The 19,281-nt window shown below is 42.0% G+C and overlaps 1 protein-coding gene across 1 annotated transcript in view; it reads right to left on the bottom strand.

Annotated features, from left to right (window-relative positions):
* Positions 1-557: 557 nt before the first annotated feature.
* The window catches only part of sptbn2 (spectrin, beta, non-erythrocytic 2), a 184,752-nt gene continuing 166,028 nt past the window's right edge, over positions 558-19,281 (bottom strand). The window contains 10 exon segments of the mRNA XM_080749170.1: positions 558-2,567; positions 3,425-3,467; positions 5,061-5,080; positions 5,082-5,192; positions 5,194-5,236; positions 7,979-8,160; positions 14,258-14,333; positions 14,885-15,012; positions 17,387-17,583; positions 18,326-18,410. Coding sequence (XP_080605296.1) covers positions 2,322-2,567; positions 3,425-3,467; positions 5,061-5,080; positions 5,082-5,192; positions 5,194-5,236; positions 7,979-8,160; positions 14,258-14,333; positions 14,885-15,012; positions 17,387-17,583; positions 18,326-18,410 — 1,131 coding nt within the window. The 3' untranslated portion in view covers positions 558-2,321.

Below are 19,281 nucleotides of genomic sequence, written 5' to 3'. Positions count from 1 at the left end.
TCAGCAGACAAAGTGATGTGAGTGAGATGAAAAATGTGCCAATCTCAATAGGAAACAACGGTAAGTATCTGTGGAGAGAGACTTACTTCCACCTCCACGAATCCTCCATTCCCTAAACTTCCCCTAAACAAAAAGAAAAGGGAAAAAGAAATAGCAAAAGAAAAGCCAAATGTCTGCCCGATAATGGTAGGTTTGTGTGTGTGAATTGTTGTTGTTGTGTTTAATCTCTACTGTAATAAAAGTAGCCTCCAACTAGACTAGCCAGCTCTGAGCAAGAAAAACAAACGTGCAAAAAATACACAGCACCATAACTCGCGCACACTCTCTCTCACGCACGCACGCACACACGCACGCACACACACACACACACACACACTAGAAAACTAATCTCCTCTGCTTTTTTTATACAGAAAATAAGGAATGTCAACAAATCAAGCAGAAACAGATCACTCAAAAAAATCAATCGTCGAATACAGGCAAAATTAAAGAGATGAAACAAAAATAACTTTAAATATACTTTTCTCCCGGTCACTTACTGCACACGGCTAAAAAGAAAATGTGTTCATCATTTTATTGTTTTTTTTTCCCTCCTTCCTCCAAAAAACACCCCAAATAAAACCGTTCAATCCTGAAAAAATAATGAAATCAACATCAAACAAATAAAACAAACAAAAGATTTGAACGATACAGAGGCGAACAGAGCCCGACAGTGTTCACTAGATCAATCAAAACATGTTCCATCAACGGAGATTTAATATCTATTCATGTCGTTTTCTCACACCTGCAATAGATAAAAGATAAATAATAATGATAATTATAATAATAACAGCAATAATATCTCGTCTGGTTAATAACATCAATACCAAAAACAAAAATAAATCCATGAGGTCCTTCCCGAGAAAAAACTAAAAAACAAAAGATAGAATCCGAAAAGGACGCTTTAATCATTCAACGCTTTTTCTTTTTTTCTTTTTTTGGTCATTATTAGTGACACATCAAAGCATCAAAACAACATGGCTAAAGCACCGACTTAACACTCAGCGGCGCGACGGTGTCGCGAACCAAACACGGACGATTTACAAGCTCACGCGTGAGCTTGTAGATCGCCTGTTTCCGGTGCGAGCCGGACACCGCCGCGGCAAACCAGGCATAAATCGAGCGTAAATCGACTTGTTTTAAGAGTTAAATAAAAAACGAAAACATTTGGAAGTGGAAGAGGTGTCAAGCAGGTCGAAAGAGAAGGGCTGGTACTGTTTCACCGTCCTAAGATAAGTTAACGCTATAGAACCAGCCACACACACACACACACTCCTCTTCACCGGCCTAAGATAAGAGAACGCTATAGAACCAAGCACCCACACACACTCCCCTGAAAACAACACTCCTTTCCCCACTTCCCATCTTTTTCTTTAAAACATCACAGCTACTTGTTTCAGAGCCTCAGGAGGAGGTTTGGCTTTTTTCTTTTTCTCATGTTTGTCGGATTTTGCAGCCGAGTGTGAAGGAGAAGGAGAAGAAATTAACCCATTTAGGCCTAGAATTAGTGGATGCTTTAACTATTAAAAAATAGCTGATACACAAGCTCGCAAAGCTTGCAGATCTGCTATTTTTGAAAAAGTCGTGAAAATTTGTCTTTTCAAAGCGAACGTTTGTAACTCAAATTTTGCTTCTGGGTGGTCCCTGGAACTAAATATTTTGAGATGCGCGTCCGTGGACAAATAAATATCATTTTGGGGGTCCTTCACATGAAAAGGTTTGAGAACCACTGACATAGTAGACTCTCAAGAACAGACTAACTGAGCTCCAGTTGAGTGAAAAGGACCTTTTCTTTGACGATGGCTGGCCAGATTGCTGACATAGAAACATAGGTTTTTCAAAAAAAGAAGGATTCAAAAGACACTTATAGAATCGGGTAAAAATTCTAATTTTCACGATTTTTCTAAAATAGTTAAAGCATTCAATAATCCTAGGCCTAAATTAAACGACAAAACGGAAGTTGAGAGAGAGAGAGACAGAGAGAGATAGAAAGAGAGAGGGATAGATAGAAATTAAAGTAAATCAGATAAAGCTGTAGATAAGTGGTTGACATCCTCCTTTAGGAGCGGCGGTGCGAGTCTGCTGACAGCGATGTGTAGAACATGACCAGAGTTCCTTTCTTTCTTTCTGCCCCCCCTTTTACAGTTTGTTGGAATTTTTGACGAATAATAGTTTTTCACCCGATGGTTATTTTTTCTTTTTTTTGCCCCGTGTTCATTCATTCTTTCTTTCTTTTCTTCTTTTAACAAAATAACAAAAACAAAAAAACGGGGGAAATCTTTCTTTTATTTCTTCTTGCTAAAGAAGCTGAACCTCTTCTCGCGGTCCTTATCCTTGCCATCCTTGTTGCGCATGGTGACGGCCCCTCCCCCTCCAGTATCCCCCGAGGGTGGGGAGGAGATGGGGGGCATGGTCATGGCTCGGCTCAGGGCTTTAGGACCCATGGGGGAGTCGGGGGCTCCCGCCGCCGCCGCGGCCCCGCCTCCGGGCATGGAGATGCCGATGGAGCGGATCCACGAGCTCATCTCCACCTGGTCGGGTGGGATAACACCGGTTAGTTTACACTTTATAAACTCATCTCCACCTGGTCGGGTGGGATAACACCGGTTAGTTTACACTTTATCATTTATATCATCTCCACCTGGTCGGGTGGGATAACACCGGTTAGTTTACACTTTATCATTTATCTCATCTTCACCTGGTCGGGTGGGATAACACCGGTGTAGATTGAAACGATTCAAAATAGGATGTCCAGGTCAACAAAAACCTAGCATCTGTCTCAATAACATGCATCTATGTTACATTTATTTACATGTATTTACTTAAATTTACATTTAAGTATCATTTTAAAATCTAATCTATGTTCGATGCCGTGACAGCAGTCCAGGGGTGCTACAAGATCATTTGATAATATTTGGAATTTATTTGGACACTTGAAAAAATATTGAGTATAATTTTAAACTTGAAGTACAAAGTTATTTTCAGTCAGTTCTAACTAAAATGGCCATTATCTCAACGTTTTCCTCGCAACATCACTAAAATATGGTCACTGTCGGGCAGAAACCTCGTATCTCCAAGTTTCAAATGTGTACGTCTTTTGGTAAAGCAAAGCCCTGCTTCATCATACAAGACTGTCGCACAAAACTAGCGAAAACAGCCGATCTACAAGCACACAACGCCTCGCGGTGCGAGGCGTTGTGTGCTTGTAGATCTGCTGTTTTCACTAGTTTAGTACATTTTATAGATGATAAATACAAAATGAACGGTTTTGGACACACAAGGTGTCCACCCGATAACGACGATATGCTATGGGGTGCCTCGGATTCAAAACAAATATTTATGGGGTGCCCTGAGACAAAAAGGTTTGGGAGCCGCTGCTCTAACTCACCTCATCCTTGGCTTGGAACAGGAACTCTTTACCGTCTCCTAGCCTGCAGAGACACAGTATGAACGATAAGAACCAGAGTCAAATATAATGTAATAACACATCATCATCATCATCATCATCATCATCACCATCATCATACACGGTGAGGTATCGTATGAGGAAAAATATCTACATTTTAACCTCTCTTTCTCAATTCATTTCAATTAAATTTAATTCAATTCAAAGGGCTTTATTGGCATGAGAGAACATACGTTATTAGGGGTGTAACGATACATTTTAATAGAGATTCGATACATATCACGATACATGGTTGACGATACGATACATGGTCGATATTGGTTCATTCATGGTGATACGATACGATTCGATTTAATTATTTAAAATCGATATAGTAACTATTTAGCAAAGAAATTAAATCTGTGTGAAAGGTGTGGATAGTGCAGGTTTTTAAGGGAAATATGTATTATTATGGATATAAATAAGTAAACAAAGTGATTATCTGCCAAATACATGGACATTGTATATTGACAAACCTGCACCTTGACATGAACCCAAAGATTACACACATTTATCGATAGACCAGTGTAGCTATATGGAAAGGAAAAGTAATTAAACCCTCACTTTTCATTTTTTCTTCTTAAAAATGCTAAATACAATGCACAAGTAGGTAGTATCGATACAATCGATTCTTTGCACTGCCGATTCGATACGATAATAGCTGTTTTCATTTCGATATACTTTGATTTTCTAAGTTAAAAACGATATTTCGATACAGTTACTATATCGTTACACCCCTATACGTTATCATTGCCGAAGCATAAGTGGAACAATGTAATCAAAACAACGTGATGAATGTACAATTGAAGGTATGACATGATGTGTTCTCAGAGCTGTTACAGTGCAACTGAGGCAAAGTGTTTAGTATTCCTACAATTTACAGTCGTTTCAAAAGTGTTTCAAGGTAATTGCTCTGTTTTAGGGGGAGTCTTCCACAGCTGCTGAAAGTTGGGGTACCGTTAACTTTATTATGCTGCCCAACAGCCCAAACACAAAAACCCTAGTTTGACCCCTCATATGCTACTTAGTAGAATCATTTTCCTGCATAATATACCAGTCTTCGTGAGATGTGTTATTAGACACATTGGTGAAGAAATGTAATGGTGAGGAATTTATTCTAAGTTTTTCAGATAATATTCCCTGGCTATCTCTCTTTCTCTCTCTTTCTCTCTCTGTCTCTCTCTCTCTCTGTCTCTCTCTCTCTCTGTCTCTCTCTCTCTCTGTCTCTCTCTCTCTCTCTGTCTCTCTCTCTCTCTGTCTCTCTCTCTCTCTCTCTCTGTCTCTCTCTCTCTCTCTCTGTCTCTCTCTGTCTGTCTGTCTGTCTGTCTGTCTGTCTGTCTGTCTGTCTGTCTGTCTGTCTGTCTGTCTGTCTGTCTGTCTGTCTGTCTGTCTGTCTGTCTGTCTGTCTCTCTCTCTCTCTCTCTCTGTCTCTCTCTGTCTCTCTCTCTCTCTCTCTCTCTCTCTCTTCTCTCTCTTCTCTCTCTCTCTCTCTGTCTCTCACTGTCTGTCTCTCTCTCTCTCTCTCTCTCGTCTCTCTCTCTCTCTCTCTCTCTCTCTCTCTCTCTCTCTCTCTCTCTACCTGAGCTTGAAGACGTGTTTCGCTCTTCTTGTAGTCGGAGGCCACCTCGCACACGGCCTCGTCCAGGCTGATAGGGACCTCTCCATGGTAGGGGATTCCGTTGCTGGCGCTCTTCTGGTCCTTGTAGAAACCCCATGCTGCCTTTCCTCAGCACGCAGTACACGTTCTGCCATGACCTGGGAGGGAGGGAGAGGAGGGAGGGGGAGAGGGAGAGAGAGACAGAGAGAGAGAGAGAAGAGAGAGAGAGAGAGAGAGAGGGAGAGAGAGGGAGAGAGAGAGAGAGAGGAGAGAGAGAGACATAGAGGGAGGGAGAGAGAGAGAGAGAGGAGAGAGAGAGACATAGAGAGAGAGAGAGAGAGAGAGAGAGAGAGAGACATAGAGAGAGAGAGAGAGAGAGAGAGAGAGAGAGAGAGAGAGAGAGAGAGAGAGAGAGAGAGAGACATAGAGAGAGAGACATAGAGAGAGAGAGAGAGAGAGAGAGAGAGAGAGAGAGAGAGGGAGACAGAGAGAGGGAGGGAGACAGAGAGAGAGAGAGAGAGAGAGAGAGAGAGAGAGAGAGACACACACAGAGAGAGGTTAGTTAACAACACAAGCATTTCCTCTAGCCAGAAGTGTGTAATGACCATGGTATTACTGGGCTTAACTGGTGTATTGACCATGGTATTACTGGTGTATTGACCATGGTATTACTGGTGTATTGACCATGGTATTACTGGTGTATTGACCATGTATTACTGGTGTAATTGACCATGGTATTACTGGCTTAACTGGTGTATTGACCATGGTATTACTGGTGTATTGACCATGGTATTACTGGGTGTATTGACCATGGTATTACTGGTGTATTGACCATGGTATTACTGGTGTATTGACCATGGTATTACTGGGTGTATTGACCATGGTATTACTGGTGTATTGACATGGTATTACTGGTGTATTGACCATGGTATTACTGTGCTTAACTGGTGTATTGACCATGGTATTACTGGTGTATTGACCATGGTATTACTGGTGTATTGACCATGGTATTACTGGTGTATTGACCATGGTATTACTGTGTGTATTGACCATGGTATTACTGGTGTATTGACCATGGTATTACTGGTGTATTGACCATGGTATTACTGGTGTATTGACCATGGTATTACTGGTGTATTGACCCATGGTATTACTGGTGTATTGACCATGGTATTACTGGTGTATTGACCATGGTATTACTGGTGTATTGACCATGGTATTACTGGTGTATTGACCATGGTATTACTGGTGTATTGACCATGGTATTACTGGTGTATTGACCATGGTATTACTGGTGTATTGACCATGGTATTACTGGTGTATTGACCATGGTATTACTGGTGTATTGACCATGGTATTACTGGTGTATTGACCATGGTATTACTGGGCTTAACTGGTTACATATCGGCACTCTGAAATGTTGCTATTCCGACCACCTAAACCTACCCTTAGCCATGACCTCAGTAAAACTAACACTGGTGAATGCTAACCTGGTGAAATGCTAACCTGCCACGCTGGTGAATGCTAACCTGGTGTTCAGAATGGGGATGTTTCGGAATGGAAAACCACCACTGGCTTAACTGACCAGCCAACCTAGCCTGACCTGAACCCCACAGAGAATCCAAGAGGAAGATGAGAGACACCAGACTCAACCACACAGATGAGCTTAAGGCCTCGTCCAAAACAAACCTGGGTTTCCGTAAGACCTCAGCAGTACCACAGGCTGACCACCTTCATGCCATTATAACTATAATATAAATATATTTATAATATAAACCATTATAACTATAATATAAATATATTTATAATATAAACCATTATAACTATAATATAAATATATTTATAATATAAACCTGGGCTTCCATAACACCTCAGCAGTACCACAGGCTGACCACCTTCATGCCACGCCCCATCCATGAAGACATTTGTTCAAAAATATTTCATACCAGCCATTACCAGCAGGTACTGCATTAAGTAACATAACCTTTCAGAAGTTTGACATTTCTGTATTATAAATCCTTCTTTTGAAGTAAAATTCTAATATTTTGAGATATGGATTTTTGATTGTCATGAGAAATACAAATAAAAAAAGATTTTGAATATTTTACTGCATGCAAAATGAATCAAGAATATATGACAGTTTTATTTTTGGAATTATATTACAGAAGAAAATGATTACACAATATTCTATTCTTTTATTTTGTTTTGATGGATCTGCATTATTACAAATGCGATCACAACCTCCACACACCTGGACGTGTCTGATAACACACCAATGTGCCTATGCAGTATGTGGATCAATACATTGATCCATCCATTGATAAGTGTGTTGAATCTCATGAAAACGTTACAAAACTTAAACAGTTCCATATGCAGTGTTTCTCACCTGGTCTTCTTGCTAACAGGTACATTCATGAATAGTGATTTTTAGTATTCGAATTATTCGACCTCAAAGTATTCGAATAGTCGAATATTCGTCAGGACTGGCCAAACTGTCAAATATTAAGTAAGCAAGAGGCGAACATTGTGAAAATAGCAGATCTACATGCTCACAACGCCTCGCACCGCGAGGCGTTGTGAGCATGTAGATCTGCTATTTTCACAATATTTATCTGTGGAACAGAGTCACATTAAATGTAATACCTACAATTCCAAGTGCTTGTCAGGGTGGGGGTCCCCAGTTCAAATATGTTTATTTTGGGGGTCACAGCCTAAAAAGGTTTGAGAACCCCTCGTATAGAGCATTAACAAATTCATCCACCAGGGGCATTGACAAAAAAAAAAAAAAAAGACTTTGATATTCGAATATTCAAATATTTGGTGAATGCGCTACTATACAGTGTTTCTCACCTGGTCTGTGCCTTCTTGCTAACAGGTACATAATATACAGTGTTTCTCACCTGGTCTGTGCCTTCTTGCTGTGAGACTCCATCTCGTGTTTTCTACAGAGCATGCCCTCCAGCATGTCGGGGTCCGACTCGGCCCCCCCGCCCCGGCCGGGCAGCGTGGCCGAGGGCTCCAGACGGGACGAGGCGATGCCGCTGTCCCGACCAGGACCGTTGACCGACTCTGACTCTGAGCCCTGGAGGGAACAGAGCACAGTCAGAACATACAGAAGACCTCGTATTACCACTGGTTCCTAAACGCTTTAGCTCCAGACCCAAAAGAGACCTGGGATGCAAACTAGTGAAAATAGCAGATCTACAAGCTCACAACGTGCCGATTCGCTCCACATTGCGAGTCTGTAGATTGGCTATTTTCACAACTTATTAAACATTTTCTTCAAATGTAATGAATTTTCTTTTATTACTTCATGAAAACCATCATTGAATTTGTTTTGAATTCCTTCTTTTTTGGGAATGTTTTTTTTTTAATGTTTTGAAATAATATTTAAACCAAAATGTATAGGAAACAAAACAAATAAAGGGACAAATAACATTTTGTGAAACCGTGTCTTAATGGTCAAACTGGTACGAGGAACAGTAAGCATCAAGTCTGATTTATACACGTTGTGTGCTGGTGTTGCGCTCCGAAAAACACTATGATTTTCGGTGAGCAAACACAGTGCGCAATTACAGTATAAATCACCCCTCAGTGTCCACTAGGTGGCTTCTATCCATAAAAATAAAACACGGATGCTAGGAGAAAGTAGATATGACGTGGATATTGTGGCATCCTACTAATAAACGACCCAATGTCTGTCTGTCTGTCTGTCTGTCTGTCTGTCTGTCTGTCCGATGACATCACTGATACTAAACAGTGCCCAAATATGGAGACAACTGACATCACTCATACGCCGCCTGTACTGTGCATGTGTCACAGCCATGGTAATGCTGAAGCAGTGCCCACATTTGATAGATGACTGACATAACTGATACAGTCTGGGTTCTCCCACATTACTTCTGAGACTCCTACATTCAATCCCTCATATACTGAGCACACCCCATAACACAAACTCTGACCATAATCTGGAGCACATTATGTTTGAACGGGCAAGGAGTAGTTCTATCACTGAAACTTGTACTATTTGGGAAAGGAAGGAGAGAGCTTTGTCTTCTGTTCTAGCTTCACCCAGCTGATGGCTGCTCAGATGCTCATGCTGAGCAGGTTACGTGTATTTATTGCTCAGGGGCTCATGGGCACAGTGCCTGGGCGGGAGGTTGAACCAGGGACCTTCTGTCCCCTCTCCACCCACTCAGCTACGGCCGCCTACCGTTTCTGAACCACAGGGCTCTATACTAGTGTCTTTTCTGTTTTTCTTCTAGATCTGCTGTTTCCTTTATGTCTCCATAGGGAACCACTGTCGCTCCTCAAAACAATATTGTCTCAGGAATTACAAAAAAAACTAAATAAATATGATGTTTCAGGTTTAATCTGTGCTGTTAAAGCTATACAAACATAAAGCTTATAGCTGCGTGTTAATGTCAGTGTCTTAATAAAATAAACAAAGCCATCGCTGGCAGGAACAGCCACTCCTAGTGGACAGAGGAGTCATAGCAGCCATTCAGAACCATAGATGAGAAGCTATGATGATGGCTTTGCAGTGACAGAAACATCTGAACAATATATAATACCACGAAGGGTTACAGCATACAATACATACAGTAAAACAATACATAGAACCATGTAGGGTTAGGGTTACAGCACATCTGTTTCTAATGGTTCCACCATCACATTAGAACTATAGAACATCACAGTGTTTCTAATGGTTCCACCATCACATTAGAACTATAGAACATCACAGTGTTTCTAATGGTTCCACCATCACATTAGAACTATAGAACATCACAGTGTTTCTAATGGTTCCACCATCACATTAGAACTATAGAACATCACAGTGTTTCTAATGGTTCCACCATCACATTAGAACTATAGAACATCACAGTGTTTCTAATGGTTCCACCCTCACATTAGAACTATAGAACATCACAGTGTTTCTAATGGTTCCACCCTCACTCTGCATTAGAACCACACACCACAACACAGACACTGATGGAACGTAACTACTGTACGTACATTTAGACAAATAATATACTTTTACTTTACTTGAGTATGTCCGACTTTTTCCCCCAATCATTTATACTTCTACTCCACTGCATCTCATAAGCAAATATTGTACCTTTTACCCCACTAACAATATCTGAAAATTGTAATTACTAGTTACTTTGTACGATTTTTGACAATGTTTAAAAATGCCTGGAAAAAAGTGAAATGGGACATTCTGCATAAGGGCATGGTCAAACCCGAATAATATTCTATTTATGAGGGCAGATTCTGCCAATGCATTTCAATGGAAATGGAGCGGTTTGCTGCCATTTGTGGATTTCTGCAAACGAATACACAATCATAGGTAGAATAAAAGTGCAGTGTGACTGTACCCTAATGAGTGCTTTCACTTCAGCTACTTTATGTATTGATACGGGAGCTTTTGGGCTTTTACTCAAGTAAAATGTTGAATTCAGGACTTTACCATGTCAGGGTAGGTGTCAGACCGAAGTTTAATTGCCTACCTATGAGGGATGCTTTAGGAATATAATGGTTTCTTGCCATTCGCGGATTTCTGCAAAAATACGCTCCGTTCCCACTGAAAAGCATTAAACTCTGGTGTGAGCGGACCCTGCCATAGTATGTCTGCATTGTGGTAGTTCTACTTTCACTGAAGTAACACCATGGGATTACTTCTTCCATCTTGAACACATAGACTATCAAAGACGATACACAAGAACACAAACAAACCTTATGGCTAAATGCTTTTTTTAAGAACTTGGCAGCGCGGTGAGCAGGTTATGGAGCAAAATGAAAAGAGACATGCACACGCACACACACACACACACACACACACACAGATACAATTAGACTTTGAACAGATCTTCATCCCCATGGCCACATATAGAGGACCCGGTAGTACTAGACTGGATTATACTCAGATCTGCAAGCTCACAACGCATCACAATGTGTGATGTGACGTGAGCTTGTAGATCAGCTATTATCAGTGCCAGACACAACAGAGTATACAGAGTACATCAGTCAGTCTAGACTCTCATCTACAACACCACAGCCACGGACAAAGGGAAGTTCTTCACTAGATTCATGGACCCTGTCTGATTATCATAGGACAGCAGCAGAAGACTCTTCCAGGTCTGGGGGATTCAGTCCTTTTCTATCTTTTTTTCCCTCTACACCTTAAATCTTTCCCAAAAACAGCAGAACCCTTTGCGTCCCCAGCACAGCAGCATAGGGACACCAAGGTTCATGTGGTTAATCTTGACATTATCAATAAATTATGGAAATTGTTTCAAAGACTTTCAAAAAGTAGTGTAAATGGACAATCTACGATCACAATGCATCACATCCACTATAAATGAATAAAGTTATCAAATATTCCAGTCATTTCATTGTATACTTAGGTTATCTTATTACTTTATATCTTTTTCTTTTAAATGCATTGATGAGCCTACACAAGAATTTCACCCACTTTACTTCGGATTCTGTCATATATGCCCTGCAACTTCAGGAACCAAACATACATTTTATTTTGTATTCAGATGCCCCAGTGTTTAGCGACAAAAACACAATTCAATCGTTAATCACCATTATTTCTGTGACAATTAATCGTCAGGTAAAATGTCATAATGGTAACAGCCCTGGTGAGAAGGAATGCTAAAAACATCTTAACCAGCAGCCTAAAGAGGAATCGTCCACTGGACAGAGGAGAGATATTATACTTTTAGTTTTATCTTAACCAGCAGCCTAAAGAGGAATCATCCACTGGACAGAGGAGAGATATTATACTTTTAGTTTTCAGGCTCTGAGACACTCTGCACTAATCAATCAATAGATGAGAAGACTCTCTCTCAAGAAAGTCTCTTTTAAGCCAGCAGTGACTGACTAACGTTCTACATCTTGCTCAGTCATGCCATGCCATCATGCCATGTGTAACGGAGGGGAAGTGATCCGAACCTCCCCACCCGGCTTCGGACCCGGGTCGCCCGCGTGAAAATCCAACATCTTAACCATTACTCCAAAGGGATATCCCTATGGAATGAGGGCAGATACTAGACTTTTTGGAGGCTTCAGGCTGGGGCTGCGACTCTCTCCGCCACACATGCTCCAGTGTCTCTTCTACAGTTGTGTCCTGCTCCTGTCAGCTACCGGGACCTGCCTGTCAGCTACCGGGACCTGCCTGTCAGCTACCGGGACCTGCCTTCACTTGTGGAACTCCTTTACTTCTCAACTAGTCAATCAATAATCACTTGCTTCACACCCCTAGTCAAGCTCAGAGGACACAACGCCTGAGGGTGGGGGGAGGGTGTGGGGGGCTACAGGACTAAAACACAACACAGTCCACATTCAAATCACCACCACAGCCACAAGGTGTCGCTGTTCTGCACAGTCACTCCTGTCCTGGTCAATTTAACAGCAGCCACACAACGACTGAGTGAATGTCTGCCATGCCTGCTTTTATGACACTGCAGCCAGCTGGCATGCAGCAGCTTCACATGAAGCCAGGGGTCTTCAACGTTTTCAGGCCAAGGACCCCTTAGCTGAGAGAGAGATGAAGCAGGGACCCCCACAACCTTTTCATAGATTCCATGTACACGATCATCAGTGTATTTTGGATTCATGTCAATTTGTGTTTTCAGATATTTAACCACTTGAACGGTCAATACTTAATAAACTTGACCTTTCACTCTGTCTTTTTCCCCTCTACACCAAACCCCTTTGCCTAAAATAGCAGATCTAGAAGCTCACGCTGCGAGGAGTTGTGAGCTTGTAGATCGTCTATTTTTGACTAAAGTTCTCCGAATATGGACGCTAGGGTTCAAGTGGTTAATATAAAAAAGGAGGAAAAAGAGTTTCTATCACTCAAGGATTTGGAGGACCCCCTGCAGTAACTCTGAGGACCCCCTGTTGAAGACCCTTGCATTAAGCAATGGAGAGAGAGAGAGAGACAGTTCTCTCTCAGCGGCTGAGCAGAGCAGAGCACAGCGGTGATGGGAGGAACAACCACATGAGGAGGGGAGGAGGGACCAGGTTTAGTTTTTCTTTCTTCTTCTTTTCAGTACTCACACGCTCCGTGCTGTGCTTGGGCTTACACACACGCTTAGGCTCGGCTTTCTTTCCCGCTGACAACGATAGCGATAACGACAGCTGGTAGAAATGCAACGAGAGGTTGTTTACAAAGGAGGCATTTGGCAGACGGTAATTATGCTCTTATTTAGAGGATATGTTCTTATCCAGAGCCACGTATAAGTGGACAAGACAAGAGGAATACATGGCTACGACCAGAAAGAAGCACACATACAAAGTAGGGCGTTAAGCAAAAAGTCGACAAGTCGAATCAGTCGACTTCATTACACCAGGGAAAGTTGAAAGTCAAAAAAACTAAAAAACTAAAAGCAAACTAAAAACTTATTTTTTTCATCATTATTTCTGCTCCATGTGTAGGTGTGTACAGCATTCAAACCGTAGGATTGCTTTTTGTCGAGGACAGAATGATTCTATCCTTTTCCAACTGTGTTTTTTCAATGGAATTGAGCACAGGGTTTCAGGTTTTGTCCCCCCCGTTCACGCCCCCCCGATGACGTCATCAAACAATAAAGTCGACTTCAACTCAACTTTTTACTTAGTCGAGTCGACTTCCAAAAATCACAGGTCGTTAATGCCCTGATACAAAGTATGCACAAAGTAGTTGTGCTCTTAGAACATTAGTCAATTTGTGCTATGTTTAATTAGTATTAGTTTACTATTGATTTTGGTCAGCCAGTGGTCAGTTAATGTACTTGCAAAAGCGCTGCCAAATGCCATCAATGTCTACAAGAAATAGATTTAGCTGTACATGGAACTCAGGGCATTCAAACATCAAAGTGTTTCCTGGAGATCCGTTTTGAAACATTGGAACAGACACGACAACACAGAGAATAAGAGAGGAGATGAGACAAACATCTGGGAACAAATGATTAATGACTGGTTTATACTGTACTTGGTTGCGTGCCGGAGTGGCACACCCGGAAATATCTAGATCTACAAGCTCTCAACACAGCGCAGTGCAACGTGTTTAGAGCTTATAGATCTAGAAGTTTGTCACGGGCAGTGGCGACCAGGTAGAAATCACAGTTAAACTGAGACAGAATAAGAACACCGCTGTTAAATGTGAATCCTCTCAACATGAGTCTCACCTGTGAAGTGTCGTTGTCACTGTGGACGCCATTCACCGATACAGACTGGTTCAGTGTGGTCTGGTCTAGACTGGTTCTGAATGAGAGAGAGAGAGAGAGAGAGAGAGAGAGAGAGGAGAGAGAGAGACAGAGAGAGAGACAGAGAGAGAGAGAGAGAGAGAGAGAGAGAGAGAGAGAGAGACAGAGAGAGAGAGAGACAGAGAGAGAGAGAGAGAGAGAGAGAGAGAGAGGGCATAAGAAAGAGACTTGAAAACTTTAATTTAACTTTCACTCGCGGTCAAATCTGTCGCATCTATTTCATTAAGGCTCGTCAAACCATGATATTTTTGTTAGAAGAAAGCTTATAAACTTCCTGTGGTCGTAAGGTAATTTTCCATCACGTTTATGTTGGTAAGGCATTTCAGAATGTCTTGAGGAAAATATGATCATTTTGTGTTTATGTTGTAGCCTACATTGCTTGCAAATAAAAAAATAAATGTCAAAGTTATTTTGTAAGTAATTCCATGAATTCCATGAATTATAAATAAAATCAAAGAAATTCCATAAATTATAACACACATTACATTAATAAAATTCGGTTTAGCTGGCTGCAGACTGTTTCATTAAATTAATAACAGTAAGGTTTACCTGGCTGCAGACTCATGTGCTTGGGACTCTGTTTCCGACGGTGGCACCTCCTCTACGGGGGGAGGGGTGGGGGGTCTCCTCGCCCTCTCCTCCTCCTCTCTCCTCCTCTGGATATCCTGCTCCTCCAACTGGGAGGGGGGGGGGAAGAAAGAAAGAAAGAAAGAAAGAAAGAAAGAAAGAAAGAAAGAAAGAAAGAAAGAAAGAATAAACAACAGTGGTCTAGTGCAGTGGTTCTCAACCTGTGGTAAATGGACCACTGGTGGTACTTGAGCCCCCTCTAGTGGTACTCAGAGGAATCTCTCAAACAAGTGTGAAATATATAAGACCAAACCAAGCACTTGGTTGAAGAAGGCTCTCAATATCTGTAGCATTGTGTGACAACTGCAGGAGTTATAGGGGAGTATCTTATTTTCTATCAGTCACACATCCCATGAAGCCTTGAATTCATGGAGACTTTAGTTTTTGTTGCATTCCTAAGACAATCATTTGATGACCGGTGGAGTGGGTCCTATTGACCATGACCCCATCATAGGAATTCCTCCTGTGTTAACTGCATAGATCATACATGGACAACTGGCGGCCCGGGGCCCACATGCGGCCCCCACATTCAGTTAATGCGGCCCTCAGGTTACCGCATGGTGAATGACTATTTTGATTTCAGCTGTTAAAATTCCAAACATGCAAACATGACCCGTTTTTATTACTTCAGTCTATGTTAGTAGCTTAATGACTAGTACTAGTCTTTTTCATGTCCAATGTATTTGTATTTAAGTTCATGAGGTTAACATAAGAGAACATATGAATGCATTTGAAATTAAATAAAAATGTTACTTTTCAGAATTCCAATTCAAGAATAGCGTTTTGAGCTTGTAGATCGGCAATTTGTGCTATTTTTGACTGTATTATGCATTGTGGCCCTCTGGAGTGAGTGTGAAAATATAGTGCCCCTTTCCATCATCAAAGTTGCCCACCCCTGACATAGCTGAATAGGATGGGGTAGGTCATTATGGTGGTACTTGGAGAGACGGGTATTTTCTGAGGTGGTACTTGGTATAAAAAGGTTGAGAACCAATGTTCTAGTGCATTGGTTCTCAACTTTTCATATGGAGAATCAGAATCTTTATTGTAACATAACAGGTTTACAGGTCTGTGACCCCTCCAAATTAATTTGTATTTGACTGTGGACCCCCATTTGAAAATATTTTGTGCCAGGGACCACCATACATGATCTGTGTTGTTAAAATGTTTTCAAGATTCTTTTGAAAATAGCTGATGTACAAGCTCTTGTTGCAGCTGTTTCTGAATGGCCAATATAATATCTAAAGTGATTTAACAGATTCTTATGCAATATTAACACATTTTCCTGGAAACCCCCCCAAGGACCCCCGGGGGTCCCCTTTACCCCACTGGGTTAGCGTACCAGTGTAGACCTGGACTAAGACCAGACTAGACTTGAACCAGGGACCCCCCGTGGTGAGTTTCTCCTACAGCAGGGGTGCCCAAAAGGTAGATCGTGGTCTACCAGTAGATCAACAAGGGTGAGCAGGTAGACCACATGACATGCCTCTAAAACATATCATTAAAATATAAAAAGAATATGTCAATATGACATCAAGAAGGGCCTGTCAGCTCCCTTCATGGCTTCTAAAGTAGGCAAACCTCCAATGCAATGCTTTGTTCAGGAGTCAGTAGCATTACAAAGAACCCCAAAACCTACCACTTCCATACAGAATGGGATGAAGACATTTTCCCCAGTATTTCCCATTTATTTCCCCCTTACAGTAAGTGTGTTTGTCTAAAATGTAACGCCAGTGCTGCTATTCCAAAGCCCCCCTCAGGCCCTCAGCTAAAACATGTTGGATGGGTAGATCATGTTGAGCTAGTCATTTTAAAAGTAGATCTCACGTCAAAAAAGTGTGGGCAGCCCTGTCCTACAGTCTATAGACTAGAACAGGGGTCTACAAAGTTTTCAGGCCAAGGACCCCTTACGTGAATGAGAGATGAAGCAGGGACCCCCACAACCTGTTCATAGATTCCATATAGTTTCATCGTTTGACAGCACAATCATCAGTGTATTTTGGATTCATGTCAATTGTGTTTTCAGATATTTAACCACTTGAACCGTCAATACTTAATAAACTTGACCTTTCGCTCTGTACTTGGTCTGCTCCTTTTCTTTTCTTTCAACTCTACACCAAACCTCTACAAGCTCACAACGCCTCGCAGCGCGAGTCGCTGTGAGCTTGTAGATCGGCTATTTTCGGCTATAGTTCTCCGAATATGGACGCTAGGGTTCAAGCGGTTAATATAAACATTTTGAAAAAATGTTTCTATCACACAAAGATTTGGAGGACCCCCTTTAGTGACTCTGGGGACCCCCTGTAGTGACTCTGAGGACCCCCTGTAGTGACTCTGGGGACCCCCTGTAGTGACTCTGAGGACCCCCTGTAGTGACTCTGGGGACCCCCTGTTGAAGCCCCTTGGACCAGAGCGTGGACCCACCGTGGTGAGTTTCTCCAGAAGGATGAATCGTTCCTCCCAGCCGGCCGCCAGCTTCTCGAAGGCCTCGTGTCTCTTGATGAGACTCTCCACCTCGTCCACGTTGGCGCCCAGCTCTGCTGCCCGCACCAGGGGCTCCTGGCCCGCCAGCCACGACTCTGCCACGCAGGCATCCCTCCCGAACTGAAGCACCTCCAGCACTGAGGGGGCAGAGGAACACCTTTTATTTAGCCATGTTTATCAAACTATACCATAAAATAGAAACGATAGAAACGCAAAACTCTGATACTTAAAGGTGCAACTGCATGTATAATTTCAATTTCAGTTCAAATTCAATTAAATCAATTCAAAAGATTATTGTGCCAGTTCAACCACTGTCAATCTGGCATCTCTATTCTACACATGTTCTAATCTACAAGCTTGGAGATGTTTTTCCTTCTTGATTTTTTTCTTTAAAAAAACAAAATAGGGGGGCAAAAGGCCTGGGGCACTGGTGTGGTGGTCCGGGCACCCTAGGCCGCAATGCAAACCAATATTCTTAAGTCCCAATCGTCCCAAAGCTGTTCAAGCCCAAAGGCTAGTGAGAGATAGGGTTAGGGTTGACCAATGATACTTGGGGTACTAGAAGTTAAAATAAGTCACACAGCTTCCAGCCATGATGCAAAAAGTTTCATAGAGCAAACGTCTGTTTGCTCTATAAAATAATCTGCATGGTGGATACGAGCTGTGCAACCTCTTCTTTTAGATTACATTTTATCCACTGCACTCAGCACCTCTCCAACACAGGCGGTACGCTCTCATTCCCTTCATGAACTGGAGGGGGCATGGAGAGGTTTGGGAAACGCTGCCATAGACAGACAGATAAGCTGAGATAACACACACAGAACATGAACAATAAGGTTCACACACAGAACATGAACAATAAGGATCACAGTCACACACCGATCTGTAAGTGGTCCATCTTGTCCTGCCATTTCTTGTTGATCTTGTCTCTCTTCTCCTGGAGTTGAGCCAGCTTTTCTCTGATCTGAGAAACAGAGGAAAAAAAACTGGATTAATAAGACAGCGTGGACAGAGGTGTGTGGCAGGAATTACTCAATAATTAAGCATGAACAGTACTGTTGCACATGGCTGTAATGACTCATCTCTTCAGACTCCACCAAGCCCTTTACTCTCCCTGTTACCTTCTAGCTCCACTGATGCTAGCGGTTGACTTTCATTAGTCTTATTATTATTATTTATTTTTTAAAGATTTGTTTTGTTGGACTTTCATGCCTTTATTCGATAGGACAGTAGACTGACAGGAGATGGGGGGAGAGAAGGGGAGTGACATGTGGCAAAGGTCGTCCGGATCGGGAATCGAATGTGTCAATGCCTATGTGGCATGCGCCTAGACCAGTAGGCCAGCGGGCGCCCCATCATTAGACTGACGCAAGGCTCTTGGTTGCCCGCGATCCCAGCTTCTTGGGGCGTCCTATGCATGTGTTTACCTTGCTTATTGTAAGTCACCCTGGAAGAGTGTCTCCTACATTATTACATTGTGATTAACCCATAACTAAACATGAACAGTGGTGGTGGCTGTAAATTAATCCACAATTACACATGGTTAACCCTGATGTTCTCTATATTATGTGTGGTACACGCTCTAAATGGTAAACGGTAAATGGTGCATTTACAGTATATAGTGCCTTTATCCAAGGCGCTTTTGTTGTTTTTGATTGTGCATTACATTCACCCATTCACACACACATTCATACACCGATGGCAGAGGAAACCATGCAAGGCACCAACCTGCTCACCGGGATTAAATGTAACGTAAAAAAAGACCATAAAAGGTCTTATTTGGGATGCTCCTTTTAGGCAGGGTGTTTAACTGTACTGTACTACATTTAAATTGT

This window comes from Nannobrachium achirus, assembly GCF_963921795.1.
Source record: "Nannobrachium achirus genome assembly, chromosome: 19".
Taxonomy (NCBI): domain Eukaryota; kingdom Metazoa; phylum Chordata; class Actinopteri; order Myctophiformes; family Myctophidae; genus Nannobrachium; species Nannobrachium achirus.
Note: the sequence above shows the minus strand (reverse complement) of the source record. Positions and strands in the feature narration are given on the sequence as shown.